The sequence below is a fragment of the Drosophila suzukii genome, chromosome 2R (assembly GCF_043229965.1).
Source record: "Drosophila suzukii chromosome 2R, CBGP_Dsuzu_IsoJpt1.0, whole genome shotgun sequence".
Taxonomy (NCBI): Eukaryota; Metazoa; Arthropoda; class Insecta; order Diptera; family Drosophilidae; genus Drosophila; species Drosophila suzukii.
In genome coordinates, this window is record NC_092081.1 from 8,076,173 (window position 1) to 8,099,614 (window position 23,442).

Genomic DNA, 23,442 nt, shown 5'->3' on the forward strand with positions numbered 1-23,442 from the left:
GGCCGAGGAGCCTCTAGATTCGTTAGCGGATTTCTTGGGTTTCACGGGGGTGGTGATAGAGGGGTGGAAACTGTTAGGGGGCGGTGGTGAAGGTGGTGCTGATGATTCTTATGTGGGCGCGCTGACGTCTTTATTCAATCACCACTTAATTGAATTATACAATCGAATCAAAAAGAAATTTCTCCTTGCAAATGTCAATCAAACTTGCACACACCGCGATCCTCTGAGTCACTTGGATCTGTTTAGATATATCTGAGGGATTTACCTAAGGAGATGCACCGATACGATTACGGTTAAGGGATAGACCAACGATTTCGAGAGCGATTTGCTGATTGAGTTGCTGACTCCGCGCACGGCTCGAGGCGAACTGAATTTTGCGTGACTCGCCAGCGTCGAGCAGAGCTAAAAAGCCCGGGAATGGGGATGGATTCGGATTCGGAATCGGATTCAAATTCAGAGATTCCGAATGGGACTGGGAATGCCTATGGGCTGTGGGCAGGGGAAAACAAAAGCCAAACACACCCAGTTTTGGCTACGGTGGCCCCTCCGCCCAATACCCAAATAGCAGATCAATTACGATTCTCGCTGCTCGGTGCTCGATCAACCGGAGAAAGGAGACAGGGGACAGGGAAACCTCGGGGGGAGAACGCCAATTATGCGTGCAATGCGAAATGGAACGGAAGTGTGTGCGGCGGAGTACAGTGAAGCAGCTACAAAAGACTAACAAACTAACAAACCCCATAAAAAACAACTCTTCGGCAAAGCCAGACAAAAAGCAAAGCCAAAACAATGCCAACTCGATTGGTTTGGCTTGACTTGGCTTGGCACTTCCGGTGGCCACTGACGCTACTGCTGCCTTGCTTTGCTGCTTTAGAACAAATCAGACGGAAAATTCGAAAATTCGCTTGGAAAAATGTTAATAGTGGCACTTGAGAGCGCGACACACCCGCCAAGGAGCGCCCGCAGTCGAGCAGAAGCCGCATTTCGCTGGCTTTCGTTGTTCGAGGCAATTCATTTCAAATTTATCGATTTGCGAACAAGAAAAACATTGGAAAAACAACAGAAATGGGGACTCCACTGAGGGAAAATCTTCTGGAAAAGAGAATTTTAGTAGTAAGAATTTAAAGAACTGTGAAACTCCAAGATCCAATTAAATATGATATGGTTTTAATGAATAAGGGTTGGCCATTTATAAGAAATGTATCTAACTAGAAGTAAAAGTGTTTCGGATATTTAAATATTTTGAGATTGACATTTAGAATAATATCTTTGTAAATTCTCACCAAAGAACTTTATAATAAAATCTTTTTTAAAAAAACTAGTCAAGAAGTTACTATTTTAAATAAGGAGATATTGCTATAAATAAAATCTTTGTAAATTCACACCTTATAATAAAATTGTATTTAAAAAAATAGTCGAGAAGTTACTATTATAAAGCCCACAGAAACATAAAAATCTCCTAAGTAAAGACAAAAACTTTTCTCCCAGTGCACCTGCCATGAGGGAACCATTTAATTTTAACTCTGGATAGTTTGTAAAATGTTTTTCCAATAGCGGAACCCATATGCTCGCTGCGGCCTTGTAAAATCACACAAAAGGTGATGGAGAAAATAGTTCGGGGGGAGTGGCTGGGGGATCTGTGTGCAACCTGTCACAGATTGGAAAACGGGAGTTGGGATCGGGAGTTCCGAGTCAGAGTGCGACCTGTCAATTGGAAATGGAAAATGGGAATGGAAATGAGAATGGAAATGGGTGCGACTGGCTCTGGCAAATTAAGAGCATTTCCTGAGTTGATTTATGTGGAATTCAGGGGGAGTGCGTCTGCGTGTGGCTTGTGGAAAAGGCGGGAACTCCCCCATTTGGGATTATTTATGGAGTGCATATTTGCGGTTCAGCCGGAACTGATTGGAAAAGCTCTAGTTGGAAGCCGCATAATGGGCCATTCGATAAGAAGGGGGATTAATGATCATCTTTTGTAATACAAATACAAATCAAATCATAAAATTATCCCTTTTAACTATATTTACAATAACATACACACAAATTATAATCTCATTTCAGCCACTTTCGCAAAAATCTTTGTATTTATTTATCTTCCCACCTATTGACTCATGAATTCTTTTCCAATCTACATTATTAAGTTCATCTTTCAACAGATTGATAATCCCAGAAGGCAACGTCATCAAACAGAATTAAATCGCTATTTCTCGACCAGCAGCAAAGGCAAAGGAATCGTTTCGTTCAAGTTCAACTGAATTTATACCGATCTATAAATTATTTTCACTCACTAAAAGTCTTCAAATTTATATTTTCCATTCTTTGGCATGGGCAAAAAAAAAACAGAATATTGTACGAGCCGAAAAAAATACGAAAGGGGAAAATGTTAAAAATAACAACATACAAATTAATGCTTTAAATAAATGTGTAGGAGATCGAAATTGCCAAAGCATAGATAATGCCATCAGATGACGCCAATCTGGGAAAGAAAGTTTTGATGGATTTCCATGCGCCCCCGTAAATCCACAAAGGGGTTTTATGGCCCACGTTGGTTTCCGCTGAATGGAAAATGGAATGGTTTCAACGGACTTGGCCGAAATTGTTAGAAACAACATCAAATGGGTCGCCATGGCGACATGGCCGAGTACTCTGCTCTCGGTGTTGATCTTATTTAGCAGGCATTTTTATTTTTATTGGAGACTGTAAAAGGCGGCAGCCGCGTGGGCGACCAACACGAAATAGCGAACAACAATTGGGAACATTGCAAATATTGTAATAAATGTTCCACATTCTCTCGAGATCCCTCCGATTTTACGTCATTTCGTATATTTAGCAATGGCGCACCTCGTTTCCAGTTTTTGGATTTTCCAAAAAGCGTTTGCCTAAATCATGTGGAAATTTTCGTTGTGTGCACAATTAACATGAACTAATGTGAAATATTTGAAATAAACAATCGCAACTGCCAAAGGCTGAATCAAGTTCAGAAAAAAAAAATCATAGATGAAATGAAAGAGCTAACACAAAAAATAATCTATAAATACGAGCAATAAATTTGGATATGAATAAGTCGAAAGGTGGAAAGTTGACTGGGAAATCGCGTCGAAAGAGCCACTCAACTCGCCTGCCAGCGGATCATCAAAGACGGCCCACTGAAAACGTCATGTTGGCCATTTGTCACACTTTTGGTGGCTGCACATCCGCGGGATGCGAAACGCATCCGTCAGATACGAGATTTACCTGAGCCTGGTGGCGCGCGCGCCTTGAATTTGGGTGCAAACATCGTGCCTTGTGTGTGCTCTGCAAAAATCAAATTGCAAATGTGGCCAAAAAGGCGATTTAAAGTCGGGAATAACACTTCACTTCGGCTGCAGTTCGTGCAACTTTTGTATCTTTTCGATACTTTTCCACCGAGGTAGTGGCAACGAGCACAAAACAAATTCGTTTACAAAACACTCAACTAACCCTGCCCCATTTCTGCTGCCTTGGAAATATAGAAGCGACTTCTTTTTTCTCGTTTTCTGATTTCCGACTTCGGACTTTTCTATATTTTTCCTATTTTCTATTTTCTGACCCGTCTTCGCGTTGCTCACACGACTTTAACACGACGACGACTACGAAACGGTTGAATTTTCGATTTTCGGGCAGGTTGCTTGGACTTTCGGATCGCCGAAAAAATCTCAATTTGTGTGCGAGCGCAAGACAACAAATTTGTTGAACGTTCTCGTACTCAGATGAAAGATTCGTGCTTTTTTTCCGTTTCGCCCCAGTATAAACAACAGATTTTTTTTATGCTTTCGTAAACAGAGAAAGGAGAGAAGGCCCCCCCGAAAAAAAATAAAAGAGCGAGTGAAAACGAGAGATCTTCGACTCAAGTGGGTCATAAATTATGGACACAGGGCAGAGATAAAGATACATATGTAAAGATGTGTGGCAAGTGACCAAGGAGAAGCCTTCATGTCGTATACGCAATGTGCTGAAACCAAAAAAAAGGGCGAATTTCGTTGCCTACTTTCAGGCAGTTAGGTGAAATTGCCCATGTATAAACTGAATTTTGGCTAAAAATAAACTTAACATAATTACAGATATGTACATATCGAGAAGGGGTTAGACAATTAGACAGCAGGGGCGGGGCTGGGAAGGGGTTAGGGATTCTGGGGGCTCTTGACACACCATTCGCGTAGAGGAAGCCCTTGGCCAGCTGCAGCTCGCTGTCGATCTCCTTGAGAAGATCGCTCTCCGACCAGCTGCGCCGCTGCCTCTGCTGCTGCAGCTGCTGGGCGTTGAGGAGGAAGCGCGTCTGCTTGGGTGGGCGTGGTCGCAGCCGGACACCCATTCCCGCCATTCCCGCCTTTGGGTCCGCCTCCTCGGATGCGGTGGCTCTGTCTGAACGATAGCATTCGGTTAGATCTTCGCCAGCCAGCGGAGTCCGTTCGTCGCCCCGTCCCTGTTCCAATTTCAGCATGCACATTCGCTCGTACACAGAGAAAAAAGGGGTTAGCCTGTGTTGGGCATACCATTTTGTAAACCCCCTTTTCTAGCTAATATTGCTGTTATTTACTCATGGGCAGTCAAACCACAATTATTCGACTTCGTTCATTTCATCATTCATCATTAAGTAGAAATTTTGAAAGGTTTAAGATCTAACACTAAGAATGTCTTTTTAAGGGAGCTTTTTTTAAAGATATAATGGTACTCAAAATAAAAACTAAATTTAAGATTCATCATAAGTAGACGTCGAAATAACTATTTAAATTTCAGTTTTACCCCTTTCCTAGGACTAGAACTAGCTAAACAATTTTTGAGTAATACCGTAATTCAATTAATTATGAATCTATTTTAAAAATGTTTAAACAATCAAGTATTACTGGAAATAGGATATTAAAACAATGAATATTTATGACTCATAGAAGGAAATGCATGATGTTCAGTACTTTTGTATTACTTTATTGAGAAGTTAAAAAAAGTTTTTCAAAAAACCTTTTTTTAAATATAGTGCACTACATATATAGAGCACTTAAGTCTTTGAAAAGAAGTTTTTCTGGAAAAAAATTTGCATTTAAAAAAGTTTTTCAAAAAACTCTTCTTAAATATAGTGCACTACATATATAGAGGACTAAAGTCTTTGGAAATAAGTTTTACTGAAGAAAAATGTTCATTTAAATAAAACCGATATTTCTGAACCATTGAGTATTTATTAATTTTAAAAGTCGGTTTATTATTTAGAAAATGAATTTTCGAGACTGTAATGTACTGCCCACATTCACAATTGTTCAAAATATAATTTTGAAAAAATATAGTCCAATTTTTCTCTGTGTAGACGCTCTAGCTCAATTGCCCCCGATTCCGTAATTCTCTTTTTAAACAAACGGATCGTCTGTCGGACTGCACTTTGTGTCCATGCAATTGAATGGAATTAATTTAAAATTTCCGCTTAATCGCAATTTCGCTTGTCTTTTCCTTCGTGCTCGTTTCTTGAGCTTGATTGCAATTCTTAAGGGGGAAGATTCAGATAAGTCGGGGGGGGAAATAGGGTAGAAAGGGTGATTTTGCGATGCCGCGGATGGGTTAAGCCGATTTTAGCCCTCGGGCATTTGAGCACAGAGCCTTAAGCGAAAGCCAGCGGATTACAAGCCAAATGATATAGTATCTTAACCTAAGCTTAAGATTAGACAGATAAGCAGGGTGAGTTGGGGAAATATCAGACAGTAGGGGAACACTTTGAAAACAGAACTGAATATGGTTTCCAAGTTTTAATAGTCGAAGTACTTTACAAAACTTAAGGTACCCATTTAATTGGGTATTCTCTCTTAAAGCGTAATTGTTGTATACAAAACATTTCCCCAAAATGATGAGTCGATCGTTTATAGATCTTGCGTATATCGCCCAAACATTTTGTTTACGCCTGTCTGAATATTTCCCAACCGCACCGTCTGCAAATCTCTGTACACTACACACGAATATATGGATTAGTTTTGTTTTTCAAGCACATCGTCTCTCTCTTTCGGGACACATCACACAACTAGAAGGAAACACATGCGGAATATATATACAAATATTGGATGAATGCAACGAGAATACTCGAATCAAGTAAACAAGTTTTGGTTAATCAAATATATAATTTCGTTTATTAAACATTAAACAAACAACACTAAATATAATTTTCGGCTTCGTTTTATTGCTATTATATTAAGATTATTTCTTTCAATGTTTTGAACATTTAACAAAGTTTCACAAACGCAATTTGGACAAATCTTTTATAAAGTTTATTATTCAACATGAGCTGAGTGGGGGGATGCTGCATGCAACTGCAGGGGGGAAAGGTGGGTAGTAGGGTTCAGGGGTCAGGGGTCAAAGCTTTCGGTTTGTGGTTCAGGATGACCCTAGAAAGTGTTCGAGGCGGAGTGCTCGAAGTTTCGCCAGTACTTGTCGAACTCTTCGAAGATTTTCGATCGGAAGGGCGAGCTGGCGAAAAACTCGTTCAGGTTAGCACCAAATTTTCCCGGCTGGGGATCGCTGGAGCGATTTATCTGGTGGTTTGTGGTGTTCCTGGTTTCTGTGGCCTCGTCTGTGTGAAGGAAGTAGGAGGAATTCGCGCACAATGAACAATCAGAAGATAGAGAGAGATAGAGAGATGTACAAAAGAGAGAGATAGGACAACACCAAATATCTACGGTATATGCAGGTGAGTGTGTGTGAGCGAGATGGCCATAAACCAGATAGAGAATTACTTTCAACTTGATATTAACAGATGGAAATTTGGTATGGTGCTCTAAGAAAACATAATATTTCGGAAAAAACATTATATTGATACCTTTTAAGATCAAGTTGGAAAAATTTACCGTGAAAATATAATAAAATGTGGGATCATCTGAGGAAGTGTGTGTGAGAAATGAGGGATTACTAACTGAACTTGTTCCAGGCGGTCAGCAGGGAAAGACCCAGCAACAAAGCGGTGCCCAAGATGCCGCCGGCGGTGCTGGATGAGGGATTCGGAGGTTCAATGGCTGGTGCAGGGGACTGTACTTGGGATGGGATAGAGAATGGAGGGGAGGTGGAACCACAACCGGTAGGGGAACTGGGATTGGAGTCAGGCGATGAGCTGTGGTTACTGGTTAGTTCCAGGGGGATGTTATGACTCACGAGCCGCGTCGTTTGCGAGCGTACGCGATAAGGACGACCGCGCTTTCCCCCGGAAAACTGGCCGGGAAACTCACCCTGGACGGAAGGCGGCAGTCGGGACACCTTGTACGTCTTCACGATGCTGGTCTTCTTGGTGGCACTGCTGTGCGAATTGTCGTTGCCCTCCTCCCGGCGTTCCTGCTCCTCGTGCCGCTCCATTTGGCCGCCATCCGGCAGCTGCTCGCTGGTGGAGAACTTGGCGAACTCCCTCAGGTGACGCGGCAGCTGGCGGAGATTGGCCTCTGCCTGGCCCTCGAGTATGCGAACGGGTGGCGCCTCCACATCCGATTCCGGTTGGGATTGCCCAGCTGGCTGGGGCTGCGACTCCGCTCCACTCTCCCAATCGCTGTCCGCCGGCATGGCCAACTTGTGGCGACGCTCCTTCACCCTGTCCAGGAACTCATCGCTAATGGTCGCCCTGTCCACCGTGGAGTGATCCTGCTCATCCTCGATCTTTGATATGCGTATGATCTTGTGCTGACGCCTCTCCTCCCGCTCGGCCACCTTGTTCATCCACTCCTCGGCCATTTGCTGCCGGAATACCTCATCCTCGCTCAGGGTGGGCAACTTGGCGGTGGGTCTGTAGCTTTCCCGCCTCTGGGGAGCAGGCAACACCGGAGCCCGCTGCATCTCCTCCATCAGCCGACGGCGTTCCTGCTGCAGTCGCTCCACCTCGAACTTCAGCTCCTCCTCCTTGGACAGGATGTACTTCAGCTGCTGCTCGTGCAGCTCCCTGGGCAGCGAGGATCTCCTCTGCTGGCGATCGTAGGCGGGTGGTGGCACCTGTGGTGCGGGTGCAGCCTGTTGCAGTGGAGCAGCTGGTGCTGGACTCACGCCCCTCCTCGAGGTGGTGCTGATGTACCTGGGATTGGGATCCCGCTCGATCATGGAGTAACAACTGCCGTAGTGGGGACGCTGCTGCTGTTGCGCCTGGTTCAACATGGGAGCATGGGTCCTCCTGCCGCCATACGCATTGAAGGTATCATAGCTGTAGTGGCTGGAGCTGCTCAGGTCATTGGTGCTGGCCGAGAGCCGCGGAGCCCGGATGCCCTGGTGTGGTGTCCTCTGATTCTGTCGCTGATAGCAGATCTCCACCTCCCGGGCAAAAGGTCGAGCTATATTCTCCGAGTAACCCAAATCGTTGGCATACCGCGACCAGTCGTCCTGCACAGCCGTTGGATGATTGTAGTGACCCACTGTGGTGTGCGGACGTGGTGGTGGTGCCTCGTTCAGGTTGCACAGGGACTCGGCTCGTCGGGATCGGGGCTCCAGTTCGATGGGAATCTCGCGGGTATGCGGCGGGGTGGCCTCCATCTGCCGCGGCACCGAGGACATGCGCTCCTGTCGGGATCTGGCAGAGCGTTCTATCTCCTTCTCCAGCTCCTGCATGTGGGCATGCCGCCTCTGCTGCAGTTCCTCCAGCTTGGGATGCTGACCCGTTCGGGTGAGGCCACTCAGATCGTACAGGGAGGCGGACTTCTCCCGCTTCTCCCTGGTGGTCTGCAGTTCGGCGTGCATCTGCTGCGAAAGCCTATCGAAATCCTTAAACACGCGGTCTTGGTCCAGGCCATTCTGATTCCCCTCCCTCTCCTTCGGATCTCCAAAAGCATCTGCGGCGGCCTTGGCACGCTGCCGAAATTCCTCATACGTACCGTTGCCGCTTTGGTTCTCTTTCGATGGCTGGCTATTTTTAAGCGCCACGTCTCCATCAATGAAAGTGTTACCGTTTAATTTCGTTGCTGACATCATGGGCGGCGGGGGGATAGGCGGCACGGGCTGTTCCTTGGGCGGATCACCCTGCTCCTGCTTCTCATGGCTGGAGGTGCTTACATCGTAGATTACCTGACCATTCTCCAGGCGCTTCTTGGACTCATAGCTACTCGTCTCGATGTTGGAGTAGCGTTTGGTTTGAGTGACTGGATTTTGATGGCTGGGGAACTCAATATTGGAGAAACGCTTGCGCTGCTCCTCGAATATATCGCTCTTGTGCTGGGGGAACATCTTGGCCAGCTCGCTCTCCATGCTGTCCAGCGTGGGAAACTTGGACATGGTCTCTGGATTGATGGTACTGCTGCTCTGGCGGTGCTCTGCCGACTGCTGCTGGCCATCAAGATCAGCTGCTCGCCTTGGTTTATTTTCAAGCGATGACGATTCGATCTTCTGCTTTTGCTCGCTTGCGTCATCTCTCTTGGCGTTTTCATGAGCGGTCGCCTTGGCCGCCGTTTCGGCGCTCTTCAGCGGCACAGGCGGTGGGGGGAGGGGGGGCGCCGGCGGCGAGAGGCTCTTGCGCAACTCGCGCATCATTGCCGCCGTCCTGAGCATCTCGCTCTGCTGCTGCTCCTGCTCCCGCTGCTGCTGATCCTGCTCGAGAACCTGGGCCTTGGACAGCTCATGGTAGCCACGACGTTCCACGAACTTTTGATGGGCATCGAGCAGGTCATCCGGCTGGGTCTGGGCATCCAGGAGTTCGCGCTGACCAGGTGAGAGGCAAACGAGGAGCTGGGGATCCGACTGAGTGGGCAGTCCCAGCCAGGCGGAGGAGGAGGACTTGCCCTCGCTGGCGTTCAACTGCAACTCCTTGATGTGTGGCAACTGGGGCAGGGGATAGGGCATCTTGCCCTGACTGACTGGCGATTGATCTGCTATGTTCTGGGCCACGCTGGCTAACTCCTCGAGCACCTGTTCGCCATAGGGCATGGAGGCCAGCTGCTCGGTGCACAGGAGGCGCAGCTTCTTGATGGCATCCGTATCCGTATCCGAATCTGCAACTGAAAGCTCTGGCTCTGATTGGGGGGTGGGTGCAGCGGGTGGAGCGGGTGGAGCGGGTGATGGTGTTGGTGGTGGTGCAGGCTTTTGTCTGAGTGGCGGTGTGGGTGGCTGGGTGGTTGTGGGTGGTGGACTGGCCATGTGGATGGCCGTGCATTGGCTGTGCGTGGTGCTGTCGGAGCAGTGGGAGTCATTTGACTCCTGCCGCTTCAGCTGCTGGGGGGTCAGGTGGAACGAGGACAACTCGGATTGGGGACTGTAAGGCGGTATTGTGGCGGGGGGTGGGGGAACGGGCGGTGGCTGAGGCGACGGCGAACGCGGCGTTTCACCTTGCTCCTCCTCGCGGCGCGTCATCTCGATCAACTCGCGCACTTTGTCCATGTTGCGAACGAACTCCTCGCGCGTGGCCGCTAGCGGCGATGCTGTCCCGAAACTAACCGCCGATCCGCCAGATACATTTGTATCTTTTGCTAATTGCTCGCGTTCGTCGATCGTGGGCGTCGCTGTCGGCGTCGGCGTCGGCGTAGCGGCGCTCAGCAGCGAAGAAAGCGAACTAGCAATTGTCGGGTTAACAGGTGTGCTCTCGCGACTCTCCTCGGCCTCTACCCCATCCTCACCCTCTCTCTCCGTCTCCGTTTCCGTTCCCGCTTCCGTCTCACTTCTCTCCGCCGTCGTGGTGCTGGTGCTGCTCATCTCATCATCCGGCCGATGAATCAACCGACTGGCATCCGTATCCAAATCCACCAGTGCCCGCTCCGCCAGGGCGGCCGCCTGCTCCAGTTCCAGTTCCATGAGGTCGGAGACACTACTGGAGGCCGAGGAGCTGAGGTACACCAGTTCCGCATCCTCGGATTGCGGCGACAGGGCGCTCTGCAGACGGGTGCAGCTCTCCAGATCAGCTGACTCCTCCAATAGCTTCGTTTCCAACTTCAGAGGCGTGGGTGCCTCCTCCCGTCGCTTGTGCCGCCGACTAAAGTCCAACTGACTCCTGGGAAAGGTCTCGTTCAGCTTGGGCGTGCGATTCCCCGCCTGATCGCCACTGCCACCAGAGGAGGCGGAGGCCGTGGAGTTGCGGAAACTGGTCGCCTCGCCGTTCTCCTCCAGGATGCTGTCCAGATAGCGCGGATTGAGCAGCTGCGGCAGGAAGTGCGACTCCAGAGCGTTCCGTTTCTGGGCACGCTTCTGACGCAGCTGCTCCTGCTGCTCCACGCGACTAGTGGACGGCACCTGCGGATCAGACGGAGATCGCTCAGCTCCCAAGACTGCAGATCCCTCTGATTCCGAGTCCGCTTCGCAGACGAGCGGCGATTGCAGTGAGTTGAACTCCCCAGAGCTGCAATCACTGGTCAGTTCCAGCTCCTGGATTTGCACATCGCGGGAGAAGCGGGAAAACTGACCACCACTGGATACATTCTTGGGTGACTCCACCAAATAGCGGGGTGGTGGCGATAGGGTTCCGGCCAGAGCGCCGGAAGTACTGCTGATCTCCTCAAAGGTGGGCTTAGCCTTTCTTTCGCGGTCTTTATCGTTGGTTTCTACGTGTATCTGGTGGATAATCACTTTGGAGGTGGTCTGTTGGTTGGGCAATTGCTGGGAAAGAGGATTTTGAGCTTGGTAGATTTGCTTTTCCGGGATTTTCTCTAGGGATTTTGAAGCTATTTCAACATGTTGCTGCTGGTCCTTCTCCAGTACAGGTGCAACAACAACATGTTGCTGCTGTGATTCTTTTTGATCTTGTGTTGCAAGTTGTTCTGGTTGCTGTGCGTTTGTTACCAAGTCTCCTGGCTTTTGATGTCCTTGCACCGCAGCAACATGTTGCTGGTGTGCATTTTCTACAAATTCCATGGCTTTTTCAAGTTGCAACACATATTGCTCGGGTTCTTTGGGCTCCTGTTTTAAAGGTTCCTTTGCATAATCCACTTCATCTGACTTTTGGGTGACCTGTTGATCATCGTTTTCTAAATTAGTAGATTGTAGATTTTCTTCAACTGCATCGTGTTGCTGCTGTGCATCCTCTAATAACTGACTAGTTTCAGGAAGTTCCTGTTGAGTTAGGGGTTCCTTAGTCACCAGTTCTTCCGACTTCTTGGGTTTAACTACCTCCAATTGTTGCTCTTTGGATTCCACAACCTTGTGTTGCTCCGGTGATTCAGCTTTGCCATTTGCCTTGTCCTCTTCCCTCACCACACGATGAACTATGACCTTGGCTTGACGGGGGCTGCCGGGTGGCCTTCTTATAATGGTGGGTGGTGGACGCACTTGCTCTTCGGCTTTTCCATTGGCCGCCTGTTTATCCGCCTTTTCCTTGCGATGTTTTGAGTTTTTGGCACCCATTTCTGCGTCCAAATCTTCTTCTTTTTGGATGACTGTTGCTGGTTTCTCGGATGATTCTTCTTTTTTTTCCTCCTCGCTTTTCTCAAGAGTATTCGTCACCTTTTGGATGTTTTCGGCTGGCCCATTTGAAACGCTGCCAGAATTTCCATTATCATCTAAGGAGGATAAAGATGTGACTACTGATTCGATTTGTAAGTCCTCCTGCTGCTCCTCCTTCCGATCCTCCGCCCCCTCTGCCTTTAGATGATTGTTTGTATTTGGGTTTTGATTTTGAGTTTGATTTTGGTTTCGATTGCGTTTGTTGCGACTGCGATTGCGATTACGATTGCGGTTATTGGGCATCGTCTAAGGCACTTTCGCTCGATCCGAACAAATGCAGTTTCCTATATGGATTGAGATATGTGTGTGCGCGTTCGAGTGCTTCGTGTTTCGTGTTTCCTAATCAGCCAGAATCTACAGTACAACTAAGTTTTGTTTCGTTTTTTTCGCTTATTGTCGATGTCGCTTATTTCTAGTGCCCTCTGTGTGTGTCACTCGTCGCCAGAAACTCAACCAGAACTGAACGGAGAACCGACGACCGGCGGCATTTTGCTGCTCACGACGACAGCCGGCAAAAATACAAAAAAAAAATAAAGGAAATAAATAAAAAAAGAGCACTACGTGGGGAAAATCATATAAAACAGCGACGTCGCTGTCGCTGCTGGCGTCGCTGCCGCCCCGCCCACCGCACGCCGCCCACCGCCTGGCACGCGTCCGAAATCGTTATGTTTTGAGGTTTATTTTTTGCCGCCTTTGTCTCCGATTGTCGCGAATTGTTTTGGCCAAATTAAATTGCGTTTTGAATACAGAACTTTGGCTGCGAATATGGGGTGATTTGAATTTTTAAAAAATGTATCTTTTTTGATTTTAGAATCGCGTTTCCCGCTTCTCGTGGCGCTGGCAACCGACGGACAAGGAATGGCCCATGGGCTTTCCACGATCTCAGCCGGGAGCCAGCTCCCCACTCACACACTTTCACACACACACAGCCCCATTCGGGTTGCACAGTGGCAAGTATTTGAAAAATATACACACAGAAAGGAAAATCGGGAAAATTCATAACGATGCTCATTTTCATTTTCAAAATACATACAGAGAAAACAGAAAAAATAGAGAGAATGGGAAAAATAGAGAGTGTAAGAGTGTTCTGGGAGAAATGTGCAAAACCAAAACAGAATGCAGGGTATTGTAAAGACCCCATAAAAATACCCAAGAGACCGAAAAAACAACAATATGACTTCTAGGTCAATGCAATTTCCACAAGCCAAACAAACTCATAAACTGAAATCACGAGAAACGTATCCTACGTTTCGAAAATGTATTTGACGCATCCATAAATATTAGAATATTCTTTTGGAACACGTACATAATTTGTTTGTGGAATTTCAGCTAAAGCATATATGCTTTCGAAAATAAATTTTTGAAAATGTCACAAAGACATTTTTGTTTCTTGAATTTCAGTTGATAAATGCTCAAGAATGAAAGATGTCAGGTATTAAGGGAAAATACATTATTTAAAGGTCAGTTAAAATCAGAAAAACTATCATTAGGCAATTTAGGAATGTTAAATATTATATATTTGAAGTGTTTAATTTGGACAAAAGCTGCCTTGCAATATGCCCAAAAAAAACAAATGCAGGGCATTGAAGAAGAGAACTCAATACGGAAATAGTTTGCCACAGTTCGAGTTTGCCTATATCTTCTAACCAATGTGTGTGTGTGCAAGTGTATCTGATGAGTCTGCGCCGGCTGTGTATCTATATACAACTTATGGCATTTTCAAGATATTTTTCGTGCGTAATTTCTTTGATTTCTGTGGTCACAAGTCTCTGCCTGCTGCTCTGTACTCTTGAATAATTGAAGGAGCATATATCCACGCGTATAGGGTATATATATAGAACTTGCATGTATCATCCCAGTGGGCCATGCGGTTAGTAGTATTTCGCTTTTATTTTTAAAGGTACTTAATGGCTTTCAATTTCTCTTGTTCTGTCTGGCCTCTCCATCAACTTCCTCATCCCAGAAAAAAACTAAATTGAAGTGATTTCAGTGGGTCTGTCAGGTGCCAGACGATCCATACACGTGATGTGATGGGGTTTTTGAGCCCGGGCATTATGCAATTTCTGCACTGGGTGACAGTCACTGGGTTCCCAATTAGGAACCACTAAAACGATCACTTCCCCCAGACAGAACCCACACTTAATACTAATGTATGTATTCTCAATTGGTTTGGGTTTCCGTTTGACTTTCGTTTTGGGCCTCGTTAAGTTGCCCGAATCACTGACGTACACCCAAGTAGCCGCTATCTATATCTATGAGGAACCGTTGTAGTGGCTTCTATTTTTCTGTATTTCTTGCCCCGTAATTTCAACAAAATTGATTTCTCCGCCTCGTTTTATTTGCCCGTAGAACATCGCACATTTTAGTTATCTTTTCTGGGCTATCGCTGATAAATTTTGCATTTTTTGATAAAGAAAATGGTTTGCTTTCAATGGAATCGAGGTTGGTTGGCTTAATGCAGTGAGGTGAAGTATGCTTCTTGGAAATTGATTAAAGATGGGACTTTTATTGCTAAAAAAGCATAGAGGGGGTCATCAAAAGAAGTCTTTCATTAAGATTTAGTTCAAAAAGCTGGCATGGCAGAAGATCTAAGATTTGCTTTTCGCTTGGGAGATTCTTTGGAATGAATGAAGTATTCATTTTTCGTGGTTAAGATTTATGTATGAGTCAGAAATGTAATAGTTTTTTATATCTTTTTTTGTAATAAAAATATTTTACTGAGATTTTAATAAAAAGACAAAAAAGACTAATGTGTTTTTCTATTAGAACTACAATGATATCAATCTTTGAGATATGAAAGCATAATAATAATATCATATGATTAGATCATAGCTTTCAAAGTTTTCTAAAAGCCTAACTTGATTATTTCTTCGAGTTTTATAATAACATTTTAATGGGTAATTTGATTGAACTTAAACGTTTTTCCTCTCTAAATTTTCCTTTCACTGAGTTCTTTCCAATGCTTTTCGCCACACTCTCCATTCACTCAGCATTCACTATTTGTCATTTGTGTTTTTTCAGGGTATTCCGAGTGTTTGGCTGCCTGCCGATTTGTTGGCTTTGCACTTATGTTGTTTGGGGTATTTATGGGTATGGGTTCGAGATACATTCGTACTCTCGGCTACAGATACAGATACAGATACAGATACACTGGGCTCTTCGCCTTTGTTGTTATTGCTGCTAATTAGCATAGGTTTTTGAGAGTCTTGGTGCTGTTTGCTTATTTATTTGGGCAGCGCCGAGCGATTTGTTCTCCCATAACGAGCCGAGCACATGTCTGTTTTCCTCTCTCTCCCTACTTATTGTTTGTTTGCCTTTTACACAACACACACACATAGAGAGTATTAACACAAACAATCTGCTTAGTACATTAATTTATGAATCGCCCCACAAGAACATCGAACCCGCTCTGACGTCACGTTCTTACAATTTAATTCCCAATTAATCGCAAATCGTCGGCATCGGCGAAAAAGCGAAGAAGCGTTGCATCAAAGGCCGCGAACGTGAGCCAACTGAATTGCAAGTGCTACAAAGAAACCGCCGACGACCCCACTGTCTCCGCCGCACAGTGGGCCTCATTCTGTTATCTCCGCCACACATTCTAAAATCGTATAATGATCTCAGTGCCTCGCATCCAAGTGCCAAAGTTTGCGCGTAATTGCCAATGTTTTTCGCTAATAACAGTAGTTCTATTAGGTTGATATAAACAAACACACTAACACTGCCCTATTGCGTCAGTTTTCGCAGGTTTTCCCAGTCGCTTTTCCTTGGCCGAAGTTAACACACACACACAGAGGGAGTTAAATAAAGAAAAGCTAAACAAAAAACACAAACACTGGGGTCTATTTTTATTCGGCGACTCGAAAACCACAACTGGGGGTAAAAATCACTACAATTCCGGTTGCGAGTGTGTAGTGCAGTGTAATTTCCGATAGCTATACTATATCTATAGCTCTCGCTCTCGATCGACACAACGTCAAAGTCGAAGTTCTAGTGCCCAACTGAAGCCGAAGCTCCGAAAGCTCCCCCGTACACCTGGAAATACACGACACAAGTTGGGCTGTTGTAGATAAGTTTCTGTTCCGACGAAGCCTTCAACTTTTGCTGATTCTGATGGTCGGCCATCTCGCTCTCGCACTGGAATCGATTGCAAATCGGCTTCCGACAGCTTCTAATTTGCTGGGCTCTTGGTATCGGACATTAGAAATGTTTTGGCACTGCGCCAATCCGTCAACAGCTGGAAGCAGCTTTCGATTTCTGGAATAAACAGAGGGGTCTCGACTTGCGGAGCATTTGGGGAGTGCTATTCTGGCTGGCTGCCATGAAATCATAAGCAAAATATAAACCTGATTAGATGGGAAAGTTAAGGTTAAACGGGTTGTTTTGAGTGCTTTGATACCCCCTTACTTTCAAGGCAATGCAATTTGTTAAATGTTAATAGTAAAACAACTATAATGAGCTTTGTTTATGTTAGGTTTCCGGCAAGTTCTTCAGTTTTTACATTTGTTTACCTATCTTGATTGTCTTGCGGTGCTGGAATTTTTGAAGCTAGTTCAACTATTAAATACAAATATTTGGAATTTCAAAGTCATATAAACGGAAAAAAAGTGGTAGTAAAACCTAATGGAAACAATTTTAATGAATTAAATATTTAAATGTAATAAAACAAGTTTAAAGCAGAAAAATCTCAAGTGATTTTCATAACTAGCTCAACATTTTTAGAGATCTTTGTTACTTTGTAACAAATTTTTAAATTATAGTTCTCCATATTTCTTAGAGATTCTATGAAAACCGTATCATACATTAAATTGTAAAAGTATTGCATACTTTTTGGTGTTTTTCTGTGATTTTTAATCAACTCAGTTTTCATATTTGGATAAACACCTATGCTTTTAATTAATTTTCACCATTCACAAGTTGTTCATCACTGGGGTTTTTACTAATCTGTAACCACATATTGATCAAGATTTATTAGGACATCATTACCACATTTTCCACTACTCTCTAATCACTGATTTTCCTTTGTTGTGGCATGATGTTAACTTATCGTACAACATAGGCCGACACAAATCAGGAAAAGATAAGAACATTTCGCACAGCAAACTCAAAAATGTTTATCAGTATTTATTCAAGCATTTGCTTTATAATTTATTTGAGAACTTGGACCGCAGAGCAACCCACGAATTATATAACCGAAACGTTAGCAAACCAAAATTCTGAAGTCATTTCTTAGCAAAATAACAAATTCACGTTGATTGCATTGTCAAAAATTCCGTTTGTGCTGCTCTTTCAGACTCTGAATCACAATTCAATACTGAAATTCTGTTTATTGCCAAAAAGCCAGTCGGCTGCGTAAGCTGAGCGGCGGCAAAACGACTTTATAGATAGCCACAAACCGGCTGGCAAAATTATCATAATGAAATAATGGCCAAGCGACACAATGGTCAACGGTTTTGGAAAGGTTCGGTGGGGGTCGAACTGCGGGGGCGCTACCAGAAAAGTAAACCTGACGCCATTAGCAGACCGCTTTAAGTCGAGCTTTTGGAGGTAATCACTGGTCTAAATTAGCCGCAAATGAAAACAGAAACGGAGAGGCGGCTTTTAGTCGTTTTATGGTTTTTTAGCCATATTCATTCTCACTTTATGGCATTTTATTATTCTCTTAATTTTTACAGGTACCTTTATCATCACATTATATCATTTTACAAGAAAAGGTTGTTTATATATTAGCACTTTGAAATATTAATTAAGGTGATGAATTTGATTATTCAGAAGTTCTTAAAATATTTTTTGAGCTTACAAAATTGAAATATTTTCAAAGTAGTCCTATAAACATAAAATCCTTTCACCACAAATTACAAATATGTAAATATGTGGTGATACGAATGTTTGAACTTTACTTTAAAAACAATTTTGCATTCACCTAAAAGTATGCTTCACAAAATGTATTTAAAAATAATAAGGAAATGCAACAAATGCATTGTTGCTATGGATTAACAATAACCTATTCTTTTGTTATCAATAAATAGTTTGATTGTTGATGGAAATGAACAACAAATACAATAATTAAAAAATATAAATTAAGTTATTGTAAATTCCATAGACGTATAACCACAAACACATATAAACTCAAAGAGAACCGAGAAAATATTAATTTTAATCTTTCTTTCAGACCCCTTTGAACCTCTATTAGAAGGCGGAACCAAAAAACAAAAGCCCCTTAACCACAACAATCGATCGCAATCACTCATTTATGCCCCCTGGCTAAGCAAAGTGACAAAATCCATTAAAATTGATACCCCACAAACAAATTGAGTAGCCGCACAGGGGCAATTTGGCCTAGGTAACCAGATATAGCAATACCTACATACCACCCAAAATCTATGGATTGAGCTGGCCCAAAGGGCACCAATTGATTGAGGAGTGTTTCCCGAGCCAATGACCCCACTAGATTGAGTCACCACCGAATAATGACGTTGATTTCGTTAAATTGTGTACGAATTATAAGTGAGTTGTCTTGGGACAAAGAACAGCTGGTGGTTAAAAATTTAGGTGAGGCTCTCAACTAGGTCGCCTTTCTTTTATAATCGATTGAAGTAAACAAAGAGCTTGTCGCTCTAAAAGGTTCTTGGTAACAAAACCTATTGATTTCAGTTTATTTTTAGTCATGGCAAAGTACTCAAGAAGGCATTTCCGATTTAATGTGAAATAAAATTTTGGTGTAAAGAGCTCTACAACCTCTTTAAACTTTTTAATGGTCTCATGAATGGCCGAGCCAGCCTAAATAATATTTTTTTAAACATTTTCTAGTACGCGCCAGGCACCATCAGACTCTTTCCATCTCCCTCTTTTAGTGTCTTTTTATCGCTTCTAGCAATTGACAATAACTTTTGTTTGTGTTTTGGCTGGGCAAATAAAAAACCCAAACACACACACATGGGGTAATAACAAAAATTTTGACTTTTCGCCAGCTGAGGCTTATCAAAAATGTAGCCCAGCGGTAAACAAAAGCAGAATAAATAGTAGTAGTACATAGACAATGTTCGCTATTTGCCTTGGCTTTCTTTCGGTTCGGCGATAGAAGAATGCCGAATTGAGAATTATAATTAATCGTGAGCGAGCTCGGGGAGTGCCGGACAGCCAATTGAATTACGAATTCCACTCGGGCTGACCCACTGGGACCTAAATTAATTATAAAAAATATAATTTTCACTATTAAATCAAACCCGAATTCCGGGACATTCACAATACCGGCTTCATTTGCATGCACCACACACTCACAACACTGACATCCGGTCATTAGAGACTTAATTGAACTGTGACCAACTGGGGGAAAAAAGGGTTGCACTGTATAATTTAAAACAAATTATAAAGATATATATATGCACAGACAGATCTATATAAGGCGGTATTTGTGCCATTTTTGGGGTATGATTATCAACAGACGCACACAGGCAATGATTAACCCAAATTCGGTCTGCATTTGCCTATCAGCTGAATTTTAAATCGGAACCCGATAATCAAATAGAGCTCCATTCGATTGATTTAAATACGTAACGAAGACCAGAAGGTATGACTGGCTATACTGGGTCAATAGCGTCTTGGCCCAGTGACACGAAAAAAGGGCGCCAAACTCAAGCTCTGAACGGATTCGAATAGTGGGGCTTAGAATACGAATAAAACGGGCAACTCACTTTTTTGGCCTGATTGTATTACGTTCTTTTTTCGCACTCAACGGTAGTTGGTAGTTAATACATTTCACGCGCCCGTTCTAAATGTTTATGGTTTATCTTTTTTTTCGCCACTGAACTTGACTGATCGCCCCGCAAAAAAAAAGCTAGCAAAAATATATAGATTTTCGCTCGCGACAACTTGACTTGGCAAAACTTCTGTAGTAACTAAATCGCTTGGGGAATACGGTATCGTATCGTATAACACCGACACACCGAAGGCAAAAAGCACGCCAGCAGCGGGCAGAGCAAAAGCAGACCGAAAGCAGAGCAAGAGCAGAGCAAAAGCAGCGCAGCAGCAGCAGAGCAGAGAGCAAAAGTCGCCTGTTGATTAGAGACTTGTTGCTGTTTCTGCCTCAGCCTCTGCCGGCGTCTGCGTCTGCGCCGACGTCGACGTCGGCATCGAGTGGTGGGTGAGGACTACGGACTGAGGACTGGTCGCTGTTTGCACTGGTAGTTGTAGTTGTAGCCGGCTTAGAGCCGTGACTTGTTGATGTTTTGCCATGGCGATACCCAGTAATCGATGGCCCCAAGGGAGTATTGGTCTGGTAGTTCGAAGTGGAAGTGGGTTCAACAAAGATATTTATTTATAATCGAGGGTGCCACAGAGATTCTTTATAAAGGTGCCTTGTTTTAAAAAGATACCTTTGTGAATTATTTTAAAATCCTACGGATACCCAGTAATCGAGGGAAGTGGAAGTGGGCACAGCACAGAAATTCATTTATTATAAAGGGTGCCACAGAGGTTTCTTATAAAGGTGTCCCAAAGTATTCAACAATATACTTTAAAAATACATCTTTGTATCTTTTAAAACCCTACTGATTGCGGTTAAAGACTTGAAGGATGACTAAAATAAGGTATATATTTTTATCATCCAATATAATATCTGTCGTTATATTTGATAGGTTGATATTCATAGTTGTAGTACTTTAAATTCCCATATAAGTCTTATTTTTATAAACAATCCTAATATCATATTAATACTATTTTAAGAAAATATATACCAAATAAAGGTATCATATCAAGTTTCATCAAAATCATTCTATAAATATTCTTTTCTGCATCACACACAGAATATCAAGGGTACTCCAAGATCCGTACCCCTAAAGTTTTGTTGTTCTCGGTGACTTTGTCGTCGTTGCTCCCCCGATTTGCGTTCTGCGTTCGGCGGGCACGAACCACAGATCCGATATTTTTCAAATTTGTATGCATAAATTCACACACAAATGCACAGCGAGGGTCGGGGGGTCAGTTTGAGTGGGGGCGCAGCAGGGCAGGGGTGGCGGTAGCCAAGGGAAGGGGAAGGGGGGCCAGAAAGAACTCAGAGGCCTGGCCAGCAAACAGAACAAAAGAATCCAATCATTGTCAGTGCATTGTGCCGCCGCATGTGCGCATCTGGTTTAGGGCAGCGGCAGAAGCTGCGACTGAACTACAACTGGAATCGGAACTGGGACTCGTGTGGATGGGGCTATATCACTCACGCTATAGTCACTGCTGGACGGGCACAGACATATGTCTGGAGTGGAGGCAGTCGATGAATGACGATGACGACATAGCGGGTGGCAGTGCATGTGTCCATAGGGAGAGTTTTGAGTTCTCACTTTCTAGTCGATAAGCGAAATTTTTTCAGATTTCCAGAAAGCGATAAAAATATTTTTTGTTTTAATTACCAAACACTTTGATATCACCCCTAACCTCAGCTATAACTCATAAATGTAAACACGTAAATCATCGCCAATTTATATTTCATAGAAAATAATATTAGTATTTTACTAGTCATTAAAATAATATATTTTATCACTATATTATGACATTTTCTAAATATAATTGTGTGAAACAAACTTGTCAATTATTTTGACGACCATATAAGCTTATTTTTATTAATATATTTCTATAAATAACCTAAGTAGGTAATAATATCCACGTATTTTTGAAACTTTCCTATACCAATTAACCACTTCTGGATCGCCCCTCGCATTTTATGTTGACTTTTAGTTGGTTTTTTACGTTTTTGCCGGCTTAGGCAGTGACCACTCATTGAGCCCCCTTCTGTTAGGCGGGGGTCGTCCCTCCCCCGAATTCCCTTATTCCCGGGAACCCCCTCCACCACCATGTCACCCCCTCCCCCGCCTGTCACACTCCGCCGTAAACACATAATGCCAGCGTCATTGTCATCGGCGCGTCGTTCGCTTCGTCAAGCTCCAACAGATGGACATGGGCGCTGTCAGGGGGGTTAAATGAGGGAGAGGGGCTTGGAAGGGGGTGCTTCGAAGGGGGAAGGTCCCTGAAAGGGGTTCGCTTTGAAATGGTTCGGCGTGCACTGTTAGTTATTATTTTTCCAATACCATTTGCGAGGGAGTGAGCTGTTTTCTGCTCTGTTCTTTTCCCACTAAACTGTTTATGGTTTTGTTTTCGTTTATGCAGGGGCAGGTCTTATGAATAAGAGATATAAAACTTTCCATTTAGGGTAAAGCAATTATAAACTCTTGTACTAGAGTTGATATACAGAAAAAAACAAAATGCATTGTTTCTATTTCAAAGGTTTTGGAACTTAAAGAAACACTACTTAGAGAATGGTTTATGGAGCACAGTTAAAGGGTATATTTAAGTTCTTATTCTTGTATATATTTTATAACTAATCTTCAGAATTAATTTATCAAAACAAATTTTTTATACAATCTATTCTTTTTAAAGTTTTAAAAGATTACAGTATACTTGGTACATTAATGTGTTTTTTTTCATAAACCCCAATTTGTACTCTCCCGGGAGCCCCAAAAATGTAGAACATATGTATGCCCTGGTCCCTAAAAGTGTTCCGCAGTGATAAAAAGTCCCTAGAGAATATTTGTCATGAATTGTTGTTTGAATGGTTGGTCTGATTTGTGTGACATCAGCAATTAGGGGAGGAAATGTTACCGTATAATTGTTTATGAACTAGACTTTATTAGTTTAGCGTTGGTTGTCGTCGAGCCCATGATGTTTAATAAATTCAATTATTTTACACGGTGTTAGTGAAGGCAAGCAGGATGCGGTTAGCTATGGGACTTGCTGTAATAAAAGCCACCCCCTATGGCTCACCTGTTGTTCCATTTTCGACCACCTGTGGGTTTTCGAAGGGGGTTCCGCACTTCCGGCAAGTTTTCGCTTGATTTCCCGTCCCCGCGCTGAAAGTGAAATATGGCGAGTTCTGACCTCCGCGGAAAATACCTTCCTCTATACGAACTGCTCACCTGCTCAGGGCCAAAATCAAAGGACCTCGCTCCCGCTGAGCCTGGAGCACTTGGAGCAGTTGGGCGTCATTCAGCGGGACATCCTTCAGTCGCAGCGATGACTAAA

General features: G+C 43.9%; 1 protein-coding gene across 31 annotated transcripts in view; it reads right to left on the reverse strand.

Annotated features, from left to right (window-relative positions):
- Positions 1-23,442, reverse strand: part of CAP (Cbl-associated protein) — a 40,628-nt gene that overhangs the window by 16,932 nt on the left and 254 nt on the right. For 4 of the 31 annotated variants that reach the window (XM_017072957.4, XM_065863168.2, XM_017072954.4 and 1 more), the window contains exons 1-2: positions 7,212-13,236; positions 4,168-4,380 (exon numbers count right to left, since the gene is read on the reverse strand). In XM_017072957.4, coding sequence (XP_016928446.3) covers positions 4,168-4,380; positions 7,212-12,618 — 5,620 coding nt within the window. In that variant the 5' untranslated portion in view covers positions 12,619-13,236. Of the gene's footprint in view, positions 1-3,234; positions 3,295-3,459; positions 3,591-4,167; positions 4,381-6,150; positions 6,563-6,902; positions 13,256-16,209; positions 16,324-23,184; positions 23,271-23,336; positions 23,438-23,442 lie in introns of those variants that run through there. The other 27 variants (XM_036813127.3, XM_036813125.3, XM_036813124.3 and 24 more) reach the window with 20 other exon arrangements.